The 24,476-nt window shown below is 34.7% G+C and overlaps 1 protein-coding gene across 3 annotated transcripts in view; it reads right to left on the bottom strand.

The window, feature by feature from the left end:
* Window positions 1–3,260: 3,260 nt before the first annotated feature.
* Window positions 3,261–24,476, bottom strand: part of LOC149804737 (protein transport protein Sec23A-like) — a 52,401-nt gene continuing 31,185 nt past the window's right edge. The window contains exons 16-21 of one of the 3 annotated variants that reach the window (XM_089943670.1): window positions 20,314–20,401; window positions 19,174–19,260; window positions 18,537–18,692; window positions 16,571–16,636; window positions 14,539–14,553; window positions 3,261–9,727 (exon numbers count right to left, since the gene is read on the bottom strand). In XM_089943670.1, the coding sequence (XP_089799796.1) occupies window positions 9,638–9,727; window positions 14,539–14,553; window positions 16,571–16,636; window positions 18,537–18,692; window positions 19,174–19,260; window positions 20,314–20,401 (502 nt within the window). In that variant the 3' untranslated portion in view covers window positions 3,261–9,637. Of the gene's footprint in view, window positions 9,728–12,492; window positions 12,523–14,538; window positions 14,554–16,570; window positions 16,637–18,536; window positions 18,693–19,173; window positions 19,261–20,313; window positions 20,402–24,476 lie in introns of all 3 variants that reach the window. The other 2 variants (XM_089943661.1, XM_089943678.1) reach the window with 2 other exon arrangements.

The following is a 24,476-nucleotide window of genomic DNA, read 5'->3' as shown; positions in this document are numbered from 1 at the left end:
CCTATGTATGTGACAGCCCATGGTCTCAGTATGCTACAGACCCTAGGTATGTGATAGCCCATTGTCTCAGTATGCTATAGACCCCAGGTATGTGATAGCCCATGTTCTTAATATACTATAGACACTAGAGCACTGGTTATAATTTGAACCATTCTATTTATAACATTTTTGAACATTTCTCCTAAATAACTGTTTAAATGATCAGTGGTATTTTCAATACTGTGTCTCATGTTTATTGTGGACATTGCGAATATCATGTTCATTTGTTGTGCTTGTTTTAAAGTTTCATTTGTGACTGTGAACTCATCTTTATTTCTTCTGAGTGACTGGTCATATCAGCATAAGGTTTTCACCGAAAGACTTGTTAGTAAATCTAATTGGTTGTAAATGAAAATGATGCTTATCAAGCGTCAAAAAGGACTGTCATAATGGCCATCTTGAAAATCTTATCACTGTTTCTCCTAGATGGCTGGTCAAGGTGACATTGTGTGTGTGTGTGTGTGAGATTTAGATTTTTAATGCAGCTTTAACAATTTTTCAGTCATATCGCTACGATGTCTGCAGTATGGCAGTTTATAGTGATGCCTAGAACTGGGACATCATGCCACAGACATGTAGCATGATGTCCCACCCAGTCACATTATCCAGACACCAGGCCGACCAGTCCTAACACTAACCTCTTAATGCTGAGCGCCTAGCGAGGCAGCTGTTTGTACCATTTTTTGTAAGTCTTTGGTATGACTCATCCAGGGATCGAACCCATGACCTCCTGCATCCGAGGCAGATGCTCTAACCACTAGGCCACCGTAGCGGTCAAATCAAATTAGGGACTTGTCCCACTGCAGCATTGGGTATGATGTGAGCTCTGGCTCACTAATAACTTTAATAGTTTAAAAAGTTGCTACTTGTACAACTAAGCATTTTTCTGTTTTTTAGTTTTAAGATTATCAAGGAAATCCACATTTGGTAAAATGCTGAAGTCTGTATACTTCTCTGAGTTGTCATCTTCACTCACAAGCCATCGCTGTCACCCTCCACAAGTCAAAACCTTTTACTTTTACATTAAATAAATGTTGGAATATCAACTTATTTATTGAAAAACATACAACCTCTAGTCCAAATTCATTTGGATGTGTACAAAATCAAGGTGTTCATTCGTTTAAGGAAATATGATAATGCCAGCAGTATACTTGGGAGCTGCCCGTGAGATCAAGCCTGTTTTTCAAACTTGTTCACAAGTGTGCAGACGTGTTGATAGTCAGATCTGAACTGTTTTGATCCATGATCAACTGCACAGTGCAAAAAGCTGTTGTAGTGAAAACTCCATGTCAATACCACCACTCTTTTAAAAAGAGTGGTGATAAGATGTTAGAGGTGGCCACTATGGTTCCCAAAGTTGGAGGTCAGATAAGTACAATTTTCAGTCAGGACCTTTTACATACTTTTTACCATCTTTTTGTTTAATGACTGTTGATAACACAAACCATTCAGTAGCCAAAAATTTCATGATGGCCACCAAAGCAGCTATTTTAGAGCTTTAATTAGCATCATTTTAATCAAGGACCAACTACACTGCATTGTGTTTTTGTAACAATCCCATGTCAATATGACCAGGTGGATTTTTATGATACTTGCTGAGGTGGCCATATTTGTGTAGTCATATCCAGCTGCACATCATAATAAGCCTTACGGAAATTTGCATGTCCATTGGACCATTCATTCAAAAGTAGCTACATATCACAGTAAGCCTTAGGGAAATTTGCATGTCTTTTAGACCATTCATTCAGAAGTAGCTACATATCACAATAAGCCTTAGGGGAAATTTGCATGTTCATTAGACCATTCATTCAGAAGTAGCTGCATATCATAATAAGCCTTAGGGAAATTTGCATGTCTATTAGACCATTCATTCAGAAGTAGCTACATATCACAGTAAGCCTTAGGGGAAATTTGCATGTTCACTGGACCATTCATTCAGAAGAAGCTGCATATCATAGTAAGCCTTAGGGAAATTTGCATGTCCATTGGACCATTCAATCTGAAGTAGCTACATATCATAATAAGTGCATGTCCATTGGACCATTCATTCAGAAGTAGCTACATATCATAATAAGCCTTAGGGAAATTTGCATGTCCATTGGACCATTCAATCTGAAGTAGTAATAAGATTTCCAAGACTGCTATCATAGCAGCGATGTTGGACATCAGAAGGTAATATTTTCATTTCAGACTAACTACATTTGTAAAACAAATAATTTATATAAAAAAGCCCATGCTGAATTGATCATATGGGCAGACAGAGTAGCAATGACAATTTTCAAGATGGCTACCATGTTGGGCATCAGGTTGGTATTTTGCTCTACTGTTTAGAAACCAGTAAAGCTTAATGCCCTTTACAAGCTATGTTCATCTGTTGGACAATCTGTTATTATTGCTTCGCATGAATTGTAGCGGCTCATTGGTTTGCATGCTGGACATGCAACTGAAAAGGTGCAGGCTCAAATTCTATCACTGCATCAGCTTGGGTCAACAACTGTAGCATGTCCTTGGGTAATGCACTTTACTCCAATTACACTGGCACAAAATAACCTACACGTGTTGGTGTGCTGTAAACAACAAACCAACAATAATTACAGCTCTTCTTAAACTACTGGGATGCTTAGCATGATATTTTACATGCACATTCATCCCATGATCTATTTAGTTCCAAGTGAAAATGGTGACTCAAGACAAACATCATGAAAGTCTTATCCATGACATGGCATCCATTTTTAATACTAGTTATAGCTACTCATCCTGAATGGAATTTCATACTGCCACGAGGTTTTAAAACTTCTTATGATATGGTACTTCTTATGTCTAGTTGGTCCTAAATAAAAACAGTACTAATCAGGTTTCCAATCTAGTGACGGACTTCAAAATCTTTCACTATTTCACCCCAATTTTTCATGGTGTCGAAAATGAGTATTTGCTCTAAGACATACGACATGTACTTGGTCCTAAAAGAAACTGGTGTTGATCAGACCTCCAATGTGGCCACATAATTATTACAATTACTACTTTTCCTGAAAAGTTAGTGCTATCAGTGTGATTTCCACTGAACGATTTCTTATATCAAGTTGGTCCTCAATGAGAATGGTGATAAATAAAGAAAATTAAACTGTCAGAGAAAGTAAAAACACTAATTTACGTGATACATCATTACTCAGAACTGATGGGTGGTTGAAGTTAAATGGAAGTTATTGAAAGAAGGGCAAAAACATTGGTTTTGATTTATTCACACAGATATATATATATATAAAATGTACATTGCAGAGTTTGGCAAGGAAATATATCTTACAATACCTTCATTGTTCCAAGAGATAAAAGATTGGTGGGCATGCACATGTAACTTATTACTTGCTCTTATCTAAATCATAAATAATATTTACATGGCATAAAAGCTTTGAAGCATAAAAATATTATCTGCAAGGGCTTATTTGTGAAGAGTGAAGCATTTTAAATACAGGATAAATTTAAATAAATATCAAAAATCTCTGAGGGATATGCCTATACTGGAAATAAATTTACTGTTATGTACACTGTTGTAAGTTGGATCCAACTACAAACAACACAGATCCTGTTTTGCCATAGCATACTGTGACAGCAGATCAGGGTCTGTGTGGCTTGCAGTAAGATAGCATACTGTGCCAGCAGATCAGGGTATGTGTGGTTTGCAGTTGGAAACACTATACCAGCAGATCAGGGTACATGTGGTTTGCAGTTGGCAAGCATACTATACCAGCAGATCAGGGTGTATATAGTTTCCAGCTGGATACCATAATGTACCAGCAGATCAGGGTCTATGTGATTTGCAGTAAGATAGCATACTATGCCAGCAGATCAGGGTCTATGTGATTTGCAGTAAGATAGCATACTGTGCCAGCAGATCAGGGTCTATGTGGTTTGCAGTTGGCAAGCTTACTGTACCAGCAGATCAGGGTGTATGTAGTTTACAGCTGGATAGCATACTGACCAGCAGATCAGGGTCTATGTGGTTTGCAGTTGGATCCAACTTATAAATGAGTATATACAGTACATTTTACTGGACTTGAACAAATAAGTTTTATTTTTATAAAGGATACTTTACAAAAATACCACATGATAGAATAGTCAAACATGTCCTAACAGTCACCTTTACTTATCTAACACCTCTTCATGATGGCCATTCTAATTTCACCATGGTAACTTTCCTATATAACTGTCCTGTGTGTAACAGTCAACTGCCTCTGCTAGATGTCTCCTAACCAATCCATGGTTTCTTCCTTCCTTAAGAGATCACTGGCACTTATCTACAGTGCCATCTAAATCTATTTTTGCATATTTTAGATAAATAATAAAATAATATATTTTATTATTTTACTAATTCAAGTTTCATTAGAGACTTGTGTATCTTTTAGATCCTGATATATATTCATATAAATATATATATATATAAAATTGTTATGATGATGCATATCATGTATGACGTTATGTAATGATGTAATTGTTGTTTTAAAATAAAAGACATCATCTGTTACTTTCAAAACATTTCGTGCCCAAAGAAACAGATTAAATGCGAAACTAGCTCCACAGAATTTTCGGCATTTGTGTGTTTTTTTTTTATATCACAATTGTTTAGATAAAGAAATATCATGTGAACTAATGTTCAAACATTTCTTGTCCTGGTTGTACTCTGTCCTCCAGGCACGCTGACATTGTAACTCAATATGTACAATTCAAAAGCGAGGCAGTTTTTATCATTAGAGTAGAAGTTGGAACAATTCATTTGCTGTAAAGTGGGAAAAATACCGTATTTTCGCGTATATAAGACGTGTCTTATACAAAATTTTACTTACCCCGCACCCAGGGTGCGTCTTATATTAATGGGCGTCTTATCTAAATATTTTTTAACACGAACGAACGGTACAGTGTGTGATATTGAAGGATGATTATTGCGGTCGATATTCACGTTTCACGATTATCATTCCTAGTTGCAAAAACAATTGGGTAAGTGTTCAGTAATTACCACGTGTACCAATCCAATGCAGGCCACTTCAAATTTCAAATCCTTTCGTTTCAACGTTTTGTATAATTATTGCAGATCTAAGTTTAGTAGGAGTAAATGTTTTAAATTTATATCATATAGTATGTTTAAATAGTTTTGTTTGTTGTTATTAATTATCACAGCAAAAACTACGGTGGCTATATTACCTATACATCCGGTTGGGTTCAAAGATACTTAAATTTTCAGTATCTTTGGCGGGTGCGTTCGAAAACAAGACAAGACTAAATAGTTCGAAAACAAGATAAGAATTTGTTCAATATAGGACTTAAATATGAAAATCAGTTCTACCATATATTTAAAAATTTTATTAAACACAATATAATAAACTGTTAGTAAATAGTGTTTGACTTGATCAAAAATCAATGTACCGTATTGTTCTCATTTATATATACCGGTAATAAGAGACTGTTCCCACGTTTACCGGTATATATGCTAACCGCATACATCAGGCATTTATTGGTCTATGTACGGTACTAATCCCACCCGCTGAAGACTTGGCCTAGCAGATCAATGAAGCCACCTTTATATCTGGCGTTTATTGTTCTAGAATCTAGATACCAGGTACTCAACCCATCCGCTATTGGCCCAGCGGGAGATAAGAATAAACGATAACTGTTGCGGTCCTGCCTCAGACAATTCTTTGATTTCAACTAAAAATGGTAATGAAGCCTTGTTTACATCCAACGGGTGATGAAACATTGGACAAATTTTCATTTATGATAAAGGAAAGGAAACCACTGGAGATAAATTGCTCAGTGCGGCAGATGGCTAGGCCGTGTGCGTCTTATATTTGTGGGCGTCTTATGTAAAATATTTTTTACACAAATCGTCAAAACCCGCGTCTTATATATGGGTGCGTCTTATAATTAGGTGCGTATTAAATGCGCGAAAATACGGTAACTGTATTATCACAGTGTCCTTTTGTTCCAGTTTAACAGTAACAATTCAATATGTACATCTGTTTGCTTGTGAACTGAAATTATTTAGCAGGTGTTACCTTTATGTTATTTTACATACACTTTACCGAATATCTTTAGATTTTATATTTGATCTTGCTGTACATAATTATACATTTCTTTGGAATGCTTTACCTTCATACATTTTTGTACACTTAAACTTAACAAGTTTTGTCACCAAACCTGCTTCAGAGCCACTTTTGTGCTGAGGTACCATTGAGCAACACGCATGCAGGCATGCACACACACACATTCAAGATACAAGTTACATCCATTTTCATTAGAGTCAGTGGTCATTCGGTGTTTAAAACTCATCAGTAAAGGCATGCAAAGTTTCAGTACATGGGTGATAATGAAAAACCATATATGGTTTCCTCCGATTTCCTATTCCAGAACTGCTCCATGGCCTAACTGGTTAGACCATCTACCTCGGATATGGGAGGTCGCAGGTTTGAACCCCATCCGAGTCATACCAAAGACATATCAAATTTGTACCAGCAGCTGCCTCGCTTGATGCTTGGCTTAAAAAAGTTAGTGCTAGGACTGGTTGGCGTTGTTTCACGATAATGTGACTGGGTGGGACATGATGCTACATGTCTGCAGCATGATGCCCCTGTGCTAGACATCACTATAAACTGCCACACTGCAGACATCATAGCAATATGACTGAAAAAAGTGTTAAAGCTATTCATCACAAGCTTTTTTACATCAGCCAACTGTCTTTTGATCTCGGTGAGATGAGTAACTAGTTTAAAGTTAGTCGAGATATTATTTTGTAGCTTGAACAGCTGTTTCCAACCCAACCTACACAAGCTGTTTTTCAAAATTGTCAGTCCTCTGTAAGATGTCCATCTGTAGTAAAATTATTGATTTGTCATGATGTGCGAAACAAACTAAGATCAGTGATTATTTCAAGTCAGTGATGATTTAACTTATAGGACGGATTAACAGGATACAGTGATCTAGTATTTAACATAAATTAGAAGAAAACAACATATGTGCTTATTTTATAATGTTGATGAATAGTGCATATAAAACAATTTTGATTAACAGAATTGTAATAATAATAATAATAATAATAAATGATAATGATATTCAGTACATGGAATTAGTTCCAAAACCAATTTTAAAAGGTGAACATGTGTACACAGGCCAGTTTTGCCTTTTCCAGTGGGTGGCTGCTATTGACAGGTTTAACTGTAATTGAAACAAGGCCTGTGTACACAATGATGGTTCCTGTTTCAAATATGTATTCCAATGTGAATAACGAAATAAAAATATTGGAAAAAAGTAAATTCAAATCCAGCTCAGCATATCCCTATTTTTCTAGACTCTGGCCAGGCGACAGTCATGACAGTCAATCTGTGCTGATCTTTATTGTCATTCTGATGTCAATTCTTCACAAGATATTTGACTCAAATTTTTAAAGACACCCAATGTGAGTATTCACAAATTAATTAAATATACTTAAACAAGATTAATACCCTAAAGGGAATTTTGTTCAATGTCTGTTTCAATTTTTCATAATTTTTGTACAAGTCTGAAATATGTATAATTTTAGCAAATGTACAATTTCCCAACAATTATTGCAATCCATTCTGCAAGTTAAAATTTGTCAATTTCAAGGCTGGTCAAAAAAAAAAAAAAAAATTAACCAAATGGAAATTTCCCCATACACAGTAGTAAAATGACTTGCTTTTTTTTTTCACTTACAGAAGAACACACTACCCACTTTTTACAAATGTGTACTTATAAATAACGTCAGCTGATTAAGTGTGTAATTTTTTTAATATAATTAACATGTTCATACATTTACCTTTAAAATAGATCTATGGAGTACTGTAATCACAGTTTTAATTAAGAATGTATACCACATAGTGAAAGTTTTCACACACTTGAAATAAAATCAGAAATCTTTACAAATACTTCCAATTTTCATCTTGTAATAATGGAGTTTTACATCATGACATTAAACATAATTATGTATGGCAATCAATTTAGATGAAAAGTCTACTGTAAGTACAAGTACAGTCTTACATCATGACATCAAACATAATTAAGTATGGCAATCAGTTTAAATGAAAAGACTACTTAAGTACAAGTACAGTCTTACACCATGGCATCAGACAGAAGTATGGCAATCAATTTAGATGAAACATCTACTGTAAGTACAAGCAGTCTTACATCATGACATCAGACATAAGTATGGCAATCAGTTAAATGAAAAGACTACTTAAGTACAAGTACAGTCTTACATCATGGCATCAGACAGAAGTATGGCAATCAATTTAGATGAAAAGATTATGTACAAGTACATTCTTACATCATGACATCAGACATAAGTATGGAGATGAGTTTCAATGAAAAGACTACAAGTACAGAGTACTGTAAAGAAAACCCTACTTCATGCATTATTATGCCATTCTATGTGATACAATTCAATATAAATGAATCACAGTAAAGTTGCCTGCATCCTCTAGATAACTATCAATAATAATATTTCTCTGTATAAATAAGCAAAATGGTATTTGGGTTCAAATTTATGAAGTACATATAAGTTTCTTAGTATTTTATTTGGAAGTGTGTGACATATGTTCCAGTGACAAGCAGTTATCCTGTATTCTGGTGACAAACAATTCACACTGACATGATGTGACATTACTGTCCCATTACAGAAGCAGTTATTATTGTCCTAAGGTACTTGTGACTAGCAATTGTCATTGAGATTTTGTGACATTACTCTAACAGTGCAGAAACAGTTATTCTCTAATGAGGTATTGGTGACTAGCAATTCTCATTGATATCATGTGACATTACTGTCCCAGTACAGAAGCAGTTATCCTGTAGTAAGATACTGGTGACAAGCAATTCACACTGACATGATGTGACATTACTGTAACAGTGATGTACACAGAGTTATAATCTAATTACCTTGACTCATTAAAAGTAGTCTGATATGTATCTTTCTTTCAAGCTTGTAAGTAGATCACTGGCAGTAAATTTCTGCAAAACTAGGTTTCCACAGATTATCTGGAGGTAATAAATCAATGAAATACATAGAGTTTGCAATTAACCAAATCTCACTAGATAAATAGTAAAGCAGCTTTAAATTAATATGTGGGTAATGTATGGGTACTAGGCAAATAACTGTTAGGTACATGTACAACTTCTATGCGCAATTTTATTGCATACTTTTGAAACAATTACTTATTCAAGACAATAATGCAATACCAGTAAAGTAAACTACACGTTTATTAACATCTATTGTAACATTTAATTATAGCTTTTCATTATGCAAATTATGTAGCAAAGCATTACAATATTTCTCATAATGATTTTCATAACAGTTAACTGGACAGGTATGTAACACTGGTTTAAACAACAGGATTGGAAAAATTGTCATCACTTCAAGTTATCCAGACAAAATATTAAATTCAGGGTCTATGAGCAAAATTTGTGCTAAATAAAAGTCTAGTAACCGCCACAATTGCACAGTTGTTACTGATCACATGAGTGTAATGGTTTTGTCATCGATGGGGTCTGCACTGATGTTACCATGACCACTGACATCACTGATCACCTGACCTGGTGACCTTCAGGAGGAGGTGGAGACAGCAAGCTTCTTAAGGTGTTCCATAAACACCTGCAAACTGACATCATCTGTCAGCACTGCTGCGTTGGCATCCTACAAGAGAAGAAATCAATACAGTAACACGAGTTGTACTGACCTGCAACATGAGTGACCATGGCATTTATGTTAAGGCTTAACTTACATAAAGACTGCACCCACTTGCACATTGCTTGGTGCATATGTAACTGGTGGAAAATATTGTTTAAATATAAGTTTAGAATCAAAGTCAATAATACGAATAATAATAATAAGAAAACATGACACTGCCTTTGAAAGACAAAATAACATGTACATGCACTAATATTTGAATCAGTTCCAAAGAAGAACTAGATTAGCATAGTTATTTGTGACATTCTTCTATCATCATAATGTAACGGATAAGTTTTCTGGATTTCCCAGAGCTTTAAAGCTTTTATCATAATGTAATTAAATAGTTTTCTGGACTTCCCAGAGCTTTAAAGCTTTTATCATAATGTAATGGAATAGTTTTCTGGACTTCCCAGAGCTTTAAACCTTTTATCATAATGTAATTAAATAGTTTTCTGGACTTCCCAGAGCTTTAAACCTTTCATCATAATGTAATGGAATAGTTATCTGGACTTCCCAGAGTTTTTAATCTTTGGTCAAATTAAAGTACTTAATTTCAGATCAACTTCAGGTGGCCAACTGGTTTCCATGTAAAAAAAATTACTACTCAAGACCCAATAAGGCAAGAGAAGATTATAGGATTATTTTTGTGCAAACTGAGACTTTATTGGCAAAGACACTTTCTGAATGAACAGATTCCAAGTGCTGATAACTGAGAGAATGATGTGAATTGCATGATGTAAGTTGTAATGATTCAGACTGAGGTAGAATTGCATGATGTATGTAGTAATAAGTCAGACTGAGGTAGAATTGCATGATGTATGTTGTAATAAGTCAGACTGAGGTAGAATTGCATGATGTATGTTGTAATCAGTCAGACTGAGGTAGAATTGCATGATGTAAGTTGTAATGATTCAGACCAAGGTAGAATTGCATGATGTATGTTGTAATAAGTCAGACTGAGGTAGAATTGTATGATGTTTGTAACAGGTCAGACTGAGGTAGAATTGCATGATGTATGTTGTAATAAGTCAGACTGAGGTAGAATTGCATGATGTATGTTGTAATAAGTCAGACTGAGGTAGAATTGCATGATGTATGTTGTAATAAGTCAGACTGAGTAGAATTGTATGATGTATGTTGTAACAGGTCAGACTGAGGTAGAATTGCATGATGTATGTCATAATAGGTCAGACTGAGGTAGAATTGCATGGTGTATGTTGTAATAGGTCAGACTGAGGTAGAATTGCATTCAATGGATGTGTGATTTGGATTTTTAACATCCAGTGGATGTAGATGCCTCGTTAATAATACCATAAAGCTTCACAAAAATGTGAAAATCAAACTTGTCTCGCATTTTCTTGATATTAAGGCTTTTATGTAACCTGATGTCAATCCATCAATCCTTAAAGATTCATCAAACAAATAGAATGTGTGTTGTAAGGGCAATTTTTTTTAGACAAACAGGGGCCATCAATTTGCCAATTTCTGTCATCCCCCCAGAGATAAGCATCAAACTGGGATTTAGTCTTACTGACAATAAGCCCTTTTCAAATATGGTTTGAACTTATGAATCTGTTTTCAGAGCAGAAAGAAAAGTCAAGTCTTGAAGAACAGATGTACTGATGGACTCACAGCTGTAACATTACCTTCCCCCCACCTTGATGGTGGGAATAATGAATTTGTTATTTCACCATAAGCTACCATTTTATACGATTTATACGTGCCCATCAGCTATAGGGGCAATCTAGAAAAATGATAATAATATGAAGATTTGAATGGATCATTATCATAAAAGTCAAGTGACACTCCAAGGACATTGCTGAAACCATCACCAATTCCCATGTTCCCAGGCTTTCTATATTGTACATGCTGTTAATGAATACCTGAACATCATCAGGCAGCAGAAAATAATATGCATTTTAATAGAGGTTAAAATATCTAGGGAATGTCAAATTACCTATCTCTTTTGGTTATATAGTAAACCTGTCTTGAGAGGCCACTGCTATGAGAAACCAGGGTCTTGAAAGACAAGGTTATCCATGCATAGATTTATTAATTATACAGTTTTATGACCTATCATGAGAGATTGCGTAGGAGAGGACTGGTCTTTCAAGACAGGTTATACTGTAATGATACTGTCATTACATTGCTGCCAGTATTTGACAAAACACTGCACTGTTTACCTTATTTTTAACAAATAATACTAATTAAATCACTGAATCAAATATTACAATACCAATATTTTAACCAAAATAAACCCACATTAAAACAAATGAGATAATGTTCTCTTCAATATTATCAAATGAGATTACAGCTCATAACTAATTTCTGGTTGTCAAACTTGTTTAGTTTATAACTGCTTGCAAGTCTAATAACTGCAGAGATCCAGATCTATTATCACATGTGCCAGCAGATGTGGGTCTATGCAGTCTCTTGGGAGTTCACAGTAGAACAAACATAATCTACTGGAGCTGTCTATGTTGTTTTTCTTTGTTGTTTGACTTGACTTGTACACAGGTAAAGACAGTACTTAACAGTAAGAAGTTGTCTGCTATCAATTCTGAAGCTGAAGTTTCGAACATCATACCAAAATTCCCTTCAGATTGAAACTAGCTAATAGCTGCAGACTGACAATAATTTTAAAGCAATTTCCCATTCCTATTATTCCATTTTGTGAAGCCCATTTTATGTCCATCACCAACAGACAAAGCATGATGTAATATTTGTACCTGAGCACCATCCCCTGCTACTGTCACTGGCTAATGATAGAAATAGCAATATAAATGTACATGAATGTGGCTATCTGCCCATAGTAGTTTGTATATACCCATTCAATACACTTGGTCCTTGTATGAGAGAGAGAGAGAGAGATAGAGACAGAGTTCAACTAGGAATATGCATTAAAAGCTGAAAGTTTAAAACAGCATTCTCTATGTTGTGGTTTAAAAAAGTGAGGTTGAACAGACCTTTTCATTGACAACTTCAAAAGGACATTGTATGATCTCATTTTAAATGCATGAAGATAAATGTATTCTCAAAGGCATGCTAATGTTTGCCTTTCACCAGATTCCAGTTCACTATATTCAGGGCTGATGTTTTGTTGCTGAATAATGATGCATTGGATACTACTCCCTAAAGTTCCTCTCCTACCTACCAATTAAATCTTCCCCATCTCCCAAATTGTTTACATGGGAGAATTTTAACTTCTCCAGTTTCAGAACCTCCCAATGAAGAGGCCTATTACCGACAGGACAGTAAATAAAACAAATGTTGGTAAAACACGTGATTTCATTCTAGAACTATCTTTTGTGGATGCAACCTGATATGTAAATATATGCTTGGAATATCCAAGGTAAAGTGTAAACCCTGCTAGTTGACACAGTACTAAATGTGCTAGCAGTGTTTTACATATAAATGCATGCTTGATCTTTCACATGCAAGACCACCTCTTCTTTCATTATATATGCACTTTCCAGATATTATAATTGGTCATGTCCATCTATTGTTGTCTACCCGTCACTAGACTCATTATGCAACCTTATCCATCTACACCAGTTGAGACAGGGTGATAATATATATTTGGTGTGTGTGTTTGTGATTTGGATTTTTAACAGATCTTTTATAATTTTTCAGTCATATTGCTATGATGTCTGCAGTGTGGCAGTTTATAGTGATGGCTAGCACTGGGATATCATTCTGCAGACATGTAGCATCATGTCCCACCCAGTCACATTATCCTGACACCAGGCCAACCAATCATCACACTAACCCCTTATTTAGTATGATGTTTTAGGAGGATGAACAGATAGCAATGAAGACTTGATATCTAAAATAAAACCAATGGGGGAGGGTGGATGTCAAAAGTAACATGCCAATGTTTTTTAGGATCAGATAGAAATCAAATGGTTCTCAGTGAAAACTCCATGTTTACTGTACCATCTGTTCAAAAGAAGTAGCTAAACAAGGCTTTTAATACAGATGCCATGGCAACCATACTCTGATCTGCTCCATTTTCACTTTGGACTAGTTAAATACAAAGTGTCCATGTGTCACTACAATTACTGATTTTTCTCTTTAGCAGCAATAACAAGAATTTAAAGACCATAGCCATGAAATTGGATGTCATTTAAACACCATTTTTTTAAAAATTAAGGACCACAAAACATTATAAAAACTATTACTGTATGTGTGATGGGAGCATTTTCATTTATAACCACCTAGATATCATAAGAAGTCTTGAACTAAATCCTTGCATCAGTATGTTTCATTAAGGAGAAGTATCATTAACATGATTTTTAAGATGGTTGCCATGATGGCCATACTGAATGTCAGATAGAAACCATTTTCATTTAGGACCAAGTAATCATTATAGGAAGTCTTTCAGGGAAAAATCCATGTTGTTGTAACCATAACAATAAGCAAGATTTAAGGCCATCTTCATCATAGTGGCCATACTGGATGTCAGAGTGTCACCAATCTAACTTAGAACCAAACAGACCCTGAATAAATGTATGTGTACAGTTTCATGGAAATCATCCAAGTAGTTTAGAGGTAGTGAACAAATCTTGTGCTAATGGACGGACAATGGATGGAGAGATGGTAGATAATAAGTAACAGCATATCATCAATATAAAGAAGTGCAGATATTTGCAATGGAATAGGAAATAAAAGAAAGATCAGGCATACATATTTTTAACTGTATTAGAATCTACTATTGCTTGCAAACATTTGTCAAAAATCTTGATAATTAATGTGTACAGTATCAAAATACAAACCCCTCCGCCAGTTGACTGCTCAAAATGAAAAAAGAGATGGGAACATTATATGAGACTTTCTACCATATAAAATATTGTTTTGTATACTTTAGTGTATGCTTGCCAGAACATTAGTTCAGGTTTTTAATAATTCTTGAACAATCAGAATAAAATAGTGAAAGTATAGATCATAAATGTTAAAGTAACTTTGATACTGGGAGAACTGGGCATTAATCAAATGCTCTAAATAGGATCAATGCACATATTTCAGATTTCGCCTTGGAGAACATTAAATGTCACATGCTGTAAAGCTTAAAAAAATGGATGTCATATGCAAACTGAATATAAAAAAGCCATTTAGTCTGATTAAAACTATTGGCAAAACAAATCAGGAGGCATGTATATAAATTTTATTTGCAACAGGAAAAGCAAACAAAGATGAGAAAATTTAGTTTTTTCAAAACGAATACCAATATATGCTAGAATGAGAAGTTAGAATATGTAGGTATATGTATGTATAACTTTTAATATCATGTCAGAACAATACTGGCTAAATGGTGATGTTTAAAGGTAGGTTCTAAAAATGTATGAGCAACAATTGCATCCAATAAAATATAGTGAGGAAGATAAACATACAAATATGTTGTAAACAACAACACAAAGAAAGAGGTAAAGATGTTCAAAACTATGTAAAACAGATACAGCAAAAATGAAGGTAACAAATACAAAGAGTCAGATATTGTTAGATAAACCATCTTCCCTCAAAACAAGTCCAATATTTTTTCTTTAGTGGTAAAGTTTCTAAACTGAGTTAAGAAGAAAAAACAAAAAGACTTTTTTCTCAGAGTGGAAAATAAAAAGAAATCTGCCTTTATAGCTTAGTGTTTGCCTGTACAACATTAAGTCTCTTAGCAACCTATTTTTTCCTTCTTTGAGACAGTTTGTTCCGATTCATTATATTTTTGAATTTTGAGAAAATGTCAAGTCTGCAACTATAGATGTGCAAAGATGATAAAAGTAAAATGTGTGACTACACCTGTGAATAGTTTTAAAGAAATTTTCAGGAAAAAGTTTCATATTGACAAACTAAATGGACAAGTATACATGGTGAGGCAGAACAAAAACATAAGAAAGAATGGCATCATGGGCACTTATGTAAGAAGCCAGTAGCAGACTATCTGTATTAAATGTAATAACTAAATCATATAAAGATTAAATTTCACTGTTTACAACCAATAACATTAAAAGTACAATTTAAAACATGAGGATTACTATAAGGGGAAAAAAATAAATGAAAGATTGTTTAAATGGAACAAGAGTCCCCAGTTTATATGTAAAGACTAGCTCTGAAATGAATGTCAGGTTTTACTATACAAATATACTTTGTTCCATTTTTAGTCATATATTCATGATAATGTTATCGTGTAATATTTATCATTGTCACTGCCAACTTTGGTTGAATCGGAAACCACGAAGCCAAAATTTCAAAATTCTATGAACAAATGTGGCCCATATGACTAGTGTTCTAAATTGCTGAATTACAAAGCTACATAACTCTTCCATGATAAAAAGAGAGAGATGATATTTTAAAAACATTTAGAAGAGATTTTATTTTCTGAAATATAGACCCGTTCTTTATAAACTACTGTTGCTGTATCTGCAAGGTTCATGACAATGAAAACTCAGAATGCATGGGAGTATTATTTGAGGGGCATTCTCAAAAATATCTTCCTGCATCAGTTAAACATTTATCATTTTTGTCTAAACCTGGCCCTGCTTTACAAAACATGTATAAAAACTTGTCAAAGCCTGGCCCAGCTTCACAAAATATTTCAAGTACATACTTATCTACTCAATTAAAAAAATTCTGTCCCAATAATGATAAGCAAATTCATGAACAACTGTTTTGAAAACTTAGTTACCTGCAGTTTATTTGTTGTAATTTTGTATAAGATCTGATCCGAAAGATTAAACTGGTTTTGGTTTTGAAAAGGATAGTGTGGTATGATTTAAGGCTGAACTGTGTAATATGCTGCAAGAATAATGTACTTACTCCTCCCCAGGCATACATGTTGTTATGTGTCATAGAAGGATTCACTCTGGATAACAAGAAGCGAGCCTGAAAATATAACAAAAATACCTCTTATGAAACTTAAGATTAAAATTCCTCATCTCTGTCATCTCTTATAATTTATTGAAAATAAGTTCTAGCTAGAGCTCTTAGCAGCAGGTGCCCCAGTCATAACAATTTGCTTAACAGTGCCTGTAAAAAAAATTTTTTTAGGTGAAGATGAGCATTCTGAGGTCATAAGTCTCCTAACCGACAATGTGAAATACTGAAAATCCAGCTCATTTAAGGTCTCATAAAAGTACAGGTGCACAACAACTCTGTTTAAAAATAACATTCCACTGTAAAGTTATGGTGCAGAAAGCAAAGTTACGACGATAGGCAATTAAAGGGGTACAACTCTTGTAAATCATGTTGTGGAATGTTGGAAATCTCATCAATATGAAGCCAATTTGGTTGAATTCTAGAAGTTGATATCTCCTTCTCATTAGCCTCATCAATTGTCAAATTGTAAATTTGCTGAACCAATAATAGTTCCACAGGTTAATGTGCAGAAATGAAAGTGGGTGGGTTTAACACTCAAGGGTTATAGTTCTTCTAAATGATGTAAAATATTGACAATAAAACTTGGGCAAGGTCTCATGAAAAATCAAGCTGTGGAAATTCGATAATAAATAATAAAAGTATCATATGGAAACAAAGGGGACTTATAATCAGGGGCAATAATTCTGCTAAAAGATGACACAAATGGCTCGAACAACAAACTCCACCAAAGTCACATCAAAATGTGAAGTTAACTGTGATGAAATCTTAAAAAAATAATTAACAGAGCTATTGTGCAAAAATGAAAGTGGGTGACTCCACCAATTACTAAAATATACATCTACACTAATAGCCTAAAACAGACAGAATGCTGACAACCAAACTCATAGGTCGTAGGACTGATAATCAGGGGAAATAACTTTGCTAAAAGATGACACAAAAGGCTGGCAACCAATCTCAGCTATAGCCTCATCGGTATAAAATTGCAAACCAAATATGAAAGTAGATTTAAGGGAGTTAACATGTGGAAATTAAAGTGGAATGCAGGAAAGGAATAAAGTAATGATTGAAGCATGAAAGGATTGATACACAGGCTTAATTTAATGTCCTTACTTGTAGTAGACAACAAAGCTTAGTAAAATTAAAATGTGGAACCAAATTAAGTTAGAAGAATAGAAAGGCCATAACTCAGGTAGATAATGCTGTGGAATGCTGGACATTAAATTTATTTAAGTTCTCATCAATCTGATGCTTCATGCCACATCCGGTCAAAATCCTAAAATTTTGGTGGAGTTATCTTCCAGAAACCAGGAGGATGAGGAATCAGATGACTTTAATTCATCTAAACAAGTCTAAATCCATATAAGGATCATGCAAGTCCACAAGACATTGTTCATACCAAATTGCTTCAGAATGTGTTGAATGGTTCTTGAGCTATGCCAGTTGCAAGCAACATTCTACGCAAAGATATGAAGTTCCTTGTCAGGGGCTATAACCTTCAAAGGCCACATCTACATGTAACAGACAATTCGTCTACCAAAATGACATCCAGTTATGTACAAGGGTTGTCGAGCTACTGGTGGTCACAATTGTGAATGGATAAATGGATGGAGGTGATTACTACTGCTAACCTAGAATGGCAAGATACACAATATATGTACTTTTAAAGTTTACTCTTCCTTTGTTTTTAAACTAGAAGACAATGTAAACACTTATTAAATATCATTTTATCACCAATAACTATTAACTCCATTATACTGAATATAATTCTTATCGTACCATTTTTAGTTACCTAATTGTTTTGCTAATAAAGTCTTTCAGCCAAGATCCTTTGTCTTGCATTAACTTGCTGAATAAACCCTGGATCTTGAATCCTAAAATTAATTTAAAAGTATAAATGCTAACTCACCTGGGAGCCCCCAGCATCAGTGTCTATATACCTCGGCATTGGGAAACGAGTCTGAAGGATTTCCTGTGCGTCATCCACTGGAGCTTGGAGTAGCTGTTTGAAATTCTCATACTCGGGCAGTTCATGATATCCCTGCTTTCTCCACTGGGCTATTGTCTGTAAGTCAGATGATAAATATTTACATTGTAACTATGATCCTGATATTTTCTTAATTCCATGAAAAATAATGCAATCATATTTTGGCATATCCTAAGACAGTCTCAAACCGATATTCACATATAACAAATGCACACAATAATATACAGAATATCTTTTCTGTTATTAAAGAGTTCACAAACATGTGACAACAGCATAAAAGAAGTGATGATCTATATTCAAAATGAGTAAACAACTTCAGTATACTTCTTTTCCACTTTATCACATACCTATTTTAAACTTGTTTTGGCAGATTATATCAGACATTAAACATTTTATCTAACATTTTTTATTACTGATATTAATTCTTCAATTTATGCCATAAATCAATGCCATGACATGATCAACATCTGACAGCTGTTAATTCACACAACTAGTAAAACAGTCCAGTTGTGAGCAGAATAGCAAGTTATCAGTGCTAAGAGATATTAAAAATTCTGACCTCTCCATGATAGATGACAATCTGGAAGAAAGTGTCCATCAAGAGAATCCGGTCAGGTTGAATACTGCTGGTGTCTAACAAAACTGGCTGAAAACACAGAATAATGAATTGCTTAAATTCCACCCATCAACCAGCAATTTATTTGCTTACACACACACACACACACACACACACACACACACACACTTATATAACAAGATTTTTTATCTGACCAGTACCAGTCTCCTTAGGACAAACTATATACCATAAGGAGTGTTTACATGAATAATCCATGTCAACATGACAATGCCTTCAAGACAAGTGACAACATTTATTCAAAATGACCATCAAGGCATCCATTTTAGAGTAAAGATCACCTAATTTTAATGTATGAATAACTATATACTGCAATGAAGATCTGTTTTTTTTTTATGTTTTTCAACAGCTGGTATGATCATCCATTTGAGAGGTAGCTGTCACAAGATTTTACAAATATAGTGAGGCCACATTATTTTTATTTAGGACTAAATACATGTAGTGTTCAAATGAAACCTTATGTCAATATGACTATCCCTTCAAGAGTAGGAATTAGCAAACTTGTCTGTTTTGACAATGGAGTTAATCTGACCAAATACATAAAAAGTATCAATAAGCTGGGGACAATGCGCATACCAAATTGCATCAGAATATGCTGAATGGTTTTCAGTTACAAGTATCTGATGCAGTGGTGATTTTATATTGATGAAAAGGGCAATCACTCTATCACAATCAGACCAAAAGAGGCAAAACATTTTAATGTTCGTATAATAGGCATCTCACATCCAAATTGTGAGCAAGAGTTGCAAAGCTATGCTGGTTATAAGTATGGCTGATGGACACACAGATGGAAAAATATAAATGATAATTATTGTAGATTTAGCACAACTCTATTTAGGACCATAATTATGAGAGAAATATTTAAGCGTACCAATAAATTGTGACCATATTTTCAAACTGAGTGATAGCTTTCATTTCAAATAATATATAAGCTCAAAAATGTGACTTTGTCTTAATGCTTTTTCTGGACTTTAAACATTACAGATGGCTAATTTATTTGTATTGAAATTTTACCTCAGAAATTCATGAAAAGATTCATGAAAAAGAGAAAAATAAAGGTCCTACCTCTGGTGTTCCACTGAAGGAATAGGCATAGAGAATTGGCTGTATCATAATTAATGACTGAGTCAAGTCTTCAACATTTAATATATGCCTGAAAAGAAATGAAAAACATACATAACTAATTCTAATTACAAGTTGGAATCAGGTAGGTTTTTATTCATTTTTTATGAGAAACATGGCACTTTATAAACTCACTATGTACAGGGATTGTAGAAAAAGCTTGAGGCATCTTTAGTGATAAAAAATTTAATGTTTCCACAAATCTGGATATCTGTCACCATTTAATGTTAATCCAGGGTTCCTGCAGACTTAACAAATACAAATTCCATGACGTTTCCAAAACCTTTTCCAGGCCATTTCACCAAGGACAACAATATCTTGCATTGTTGATTATAATATTGTCATGTTCAAACAAGTTTTTTTTTAATCGGTGCTGTGTGCTCATGAAATTAGCAGTTATCAATTTTGTTAATTTCAGTGACCAAAAACCAAAAATCTGCTCCCTGTGACCTGACCTTCAAGCTCCTTTGCTATCATCCACAAGAGATATTCCATACCCCTGCATGCATTTGTTGGCACAGTCTGATAATGATTCCCCATTGAATACAGCTCATATTGCCATTACAAAAAAATTTAAACTAAAGCCGATGCTTAATGGATGGGAAGACGGACTGCTATATCTTGCTTCTACCAGCATTTGTTGTAGGCCAAACAAAAATGATGCTCATTCCTTTTCATGTTTACACACTAGAAATAAAACTGAAAAATTTGTCAATATAAGATGGATATGAAACAAATGAATGCCAATGCTTTAAATGAAAACCAAAGGTCAGAACCCAAAAATGTGTGTTTCAAGCTTGACCTATCTTATTTAAAGCTTCATTTGAAAATCTTCTAAGTGCAAGAAGTCCTTGAACTGAGTGGAAATGAAATTCTGATGCAATGTAAGGCAATGTTCTGTCAATAATGAACTATAACTGTCCAATATGTTTGGAAACAAGTGAAAATCAAACTTATCACAAGGATTCTTAATGCAAACCTCATACTAAATTTGGTTTGAATCCATAAGTTCTTCGAAAGTTATTTTGTGGAAATGAATCTGCAACTGAAAGACAAGTTTTGAACATAACAGGGGCCTTAAATATATTATAATGCAAAATGATGGAAATATAACCTGACCTTGGTCTTTTCTTTTTTTAAGCCTAATACCAAATCTGGTTTCAATCCATGAAGTATGCAAAAACAAAATTATAACGCAACTGAAAAGCAAAGTTCTAAGTCAAACAGGGGTCATAACTCTATAAAATTTTGTTGGAAAATGGTGAATATCAAATTGATATAGGTCTCATTATAATGCCTCATAGCTTTAGGAATTTTTCATGCAAAGTACTGGGAAGTGCTTTGTAAAACAAAGGACCATAACTCTTATAACAAGTTGAAAAATGGTGAAAACTGAACCTAACCTAAAGCTTTTTAATCCCAAGCTTCATCCCAAATTTGGTTTGCATCTGTCAAGTTCTTCAAAAGCTGGCAAGTAGAGACAAAACAGACAGTTTGGGATACATCAACATGAACAACACATATATCCCCTAAAAATGATACAGCGGTACATACAAACATTTTAAACATGTAATAGATTATTAAATTAGAAATTCAGAAATATACCAATAAAGTACACAAACTATGTCCATGAAAACAATGACCATCTTTGGGCATAATGATTTCTGACATGCAAACAATGTTCCAATAAAAATTCTTAACAAGAAAAGCATTATTTGTGAACATTGTTATCAGGTTGAAACTCACATCAACCACTGAATGAAGAGTGAAGAAGATCATGTAATGTGCTAGATGATTTACCATGCTCGTTGTTTTAAGGATAACTCTAGATGCTAGAGCAATTCAGAACACAAACATATTTATGAACATGTTCTTGCTTTTTGAGAAAACATCCAGAAAGAGGTTAACAAGAAATAACCAATGAGACAATAAAGACCCATGATAAGTTTTGGACCTAGTTTTCATAAGTAAAATGATGATCACTGAGCATGAGCCAATCCCTTGTACTATTTATGGAAATAATGAAACACAAATTGATATGCAAAATATGATATAAACATCTTACATATAAAGCAGTGTATTTTCCCATGCATGACATGCAACCAAACACGATATCAACATCTTACATATTAAGCACTGTATTTTCCCATGCATATGACATGCAACCAAACACGATATAAACATCTTACATATTAGGCACTGTATTTTCACACGCATGACATGCAACCAAACACGATATCAACATCTTACATGTTAAGCACTGTATTTACCCATATGACCAGCAACCAACTGCAAACAGCATCTATCCAGACCCATTCACTTAAGACAGATCTATCCAGACAGTTTGCTTAAAACAGTAAGCAGAACAGCAGAGAACCTGATCTGCATTAGAGTTGGGTATGTTTTATTATATGTACCATGATGTCATCTATATGATATGCATCATAAATTAATAAACTGAAAAATATACAAGCTAGTCCTGGTTTGTAAAACAAATGCATTGTGGGGATATGCTTGTATAAAAAGAGCTTTCCTTTTCTTTGTTTATGTTTTTAAAATGTTCACCAAGCGATAATCAGACACACTATAATGACACTGGTCAACAGTGAAATCATTACTGACTTGAAAAGGCCCTAATCTGTAGTATTTTGGTGTGCCGAACACGAATATAACCGTGAAAAATTTGTATTGGCTCTCGTTTTGAAGATATTCATATACCTCATTTTCTATGTTTCACTGTGTAAATTTCTCCAGTAGGACTGCAGCAACATCCGGAATAATGATGTAACATTGCATAATACCATCATGCTCACATCATCCACAGTTGATTGCATCATTTTCTGATGCAATGCAATACTAATGCCATGCGGCTGCTGAAGTAAGTTGACGTCAGCAGTGTACTATACATGTGTAGGCCTATTATACTAATGCCAGGCGGCTGCTGAAGCTGACGTAAGCAGTGTACTATATAAAGCCCAATCAGATAGGTTCAGCATTTAAAATATTTTAGACGTTGTGCGAGACAGTTCAAGCTACTGTTACATAAAACTTATTATTTTATCCATTTACGTACAATAAAGAACAGTAATGCCTCGAAAGTGTGTTAATACCGCGGACAATTTTTGCTATATTTGTGGGGAAGTGACATTTGCCAACCAGAAGAAAAGTATCAATTCTCAAGTGAAGAAGGCATATCATCTTTACTTCGGATGCAAGGTTGGTGACCAAGACAAGCCTTGGGCTCCGCATATATGCTGTGCTACATGTACAACACAGCTTTCACAGTGGTTGAATTGCAAAAGGTCATCAATGCCGTTTGCAGTCCCAATGGTGTGGAGAGAGCCAAGCAACCACCTAAATGACTGTTACTTCTGCTTGGTTCCTCCTCTTTCCGGCGGAATAACGAAGCGAAAGAAGTCGAGAATAGTCTACCCAAACATTCCGTCTGCATTGAGACCAGTTCCACATGGTGAGGGACTTCCTATTCCAGAACCTCCAGCAGAATATTCTCTTGATTCATCTGACGAAGACAAAGGTGAGTCGACCTGTTCTTCTCCTGGTCCATCAGCATGCAGTGATCCAGATTTTCACTGTGGTGCATCATCAACCCCACACAGAATAACACAGGAAGAACTAAATGACCTGATTCGTGATTTGGACTTATCAAAGAACAAGGCAGAATTGCTAGGATCAAGACTCCAACAATGGAATCTTCTAGAAGAAGATGTCACAATTACTGCATATCGAAAGCGCCACCAGCAATTGGAGCCTTTCTTCAGAAAGGAAAGTAATCTGATATTCTGTTCCGATATTGAGGGCCTCATGAATGCTTTAAAAATCACTCATGACCCACAAGAATGGAGACTATTTGTGGACTCTTCGAAACTGAGTCTCAAGGCTGTGCTTTTGCACAATGGAAACATTCTTCCATCTATTCCAGTAGCGTATGCTGTCCACATGAAAGAGACATACGATAACTTAAGGCAGCTACTGAATTCCATTGAGTATAACAAGTACAGCTGGCACCTCTGTGGTGATTTGAAGGTAGTTGCCCTTTTAATGGGACTGCAGCAAGGATATACAAAATACATGTGTTTCTTATGCGA

This window comes from Sinohyriopsis cumingii, chromosome 2 (assembly GCF_028554795.1).
Source record: "Sinohyriopsis cumingii isolate HCF-2022 chromosome 2, ASM2855479v2, whole genome shotgun sequence".
In the NCBI taxonomy this organism is placed as follows: domain Eukaryota; kingdom Metazoa; phylum Mollusca; class Bivalvia; order Unionida; family Unionidae; genus Sinohyriopsis; species Sinohyriopsis cumingii.
The sequence above is the reverse complement of the archived record's forward strand: the minus strand, read 5'-3'. Positions and strand labels throughout refer to the sequence as shown.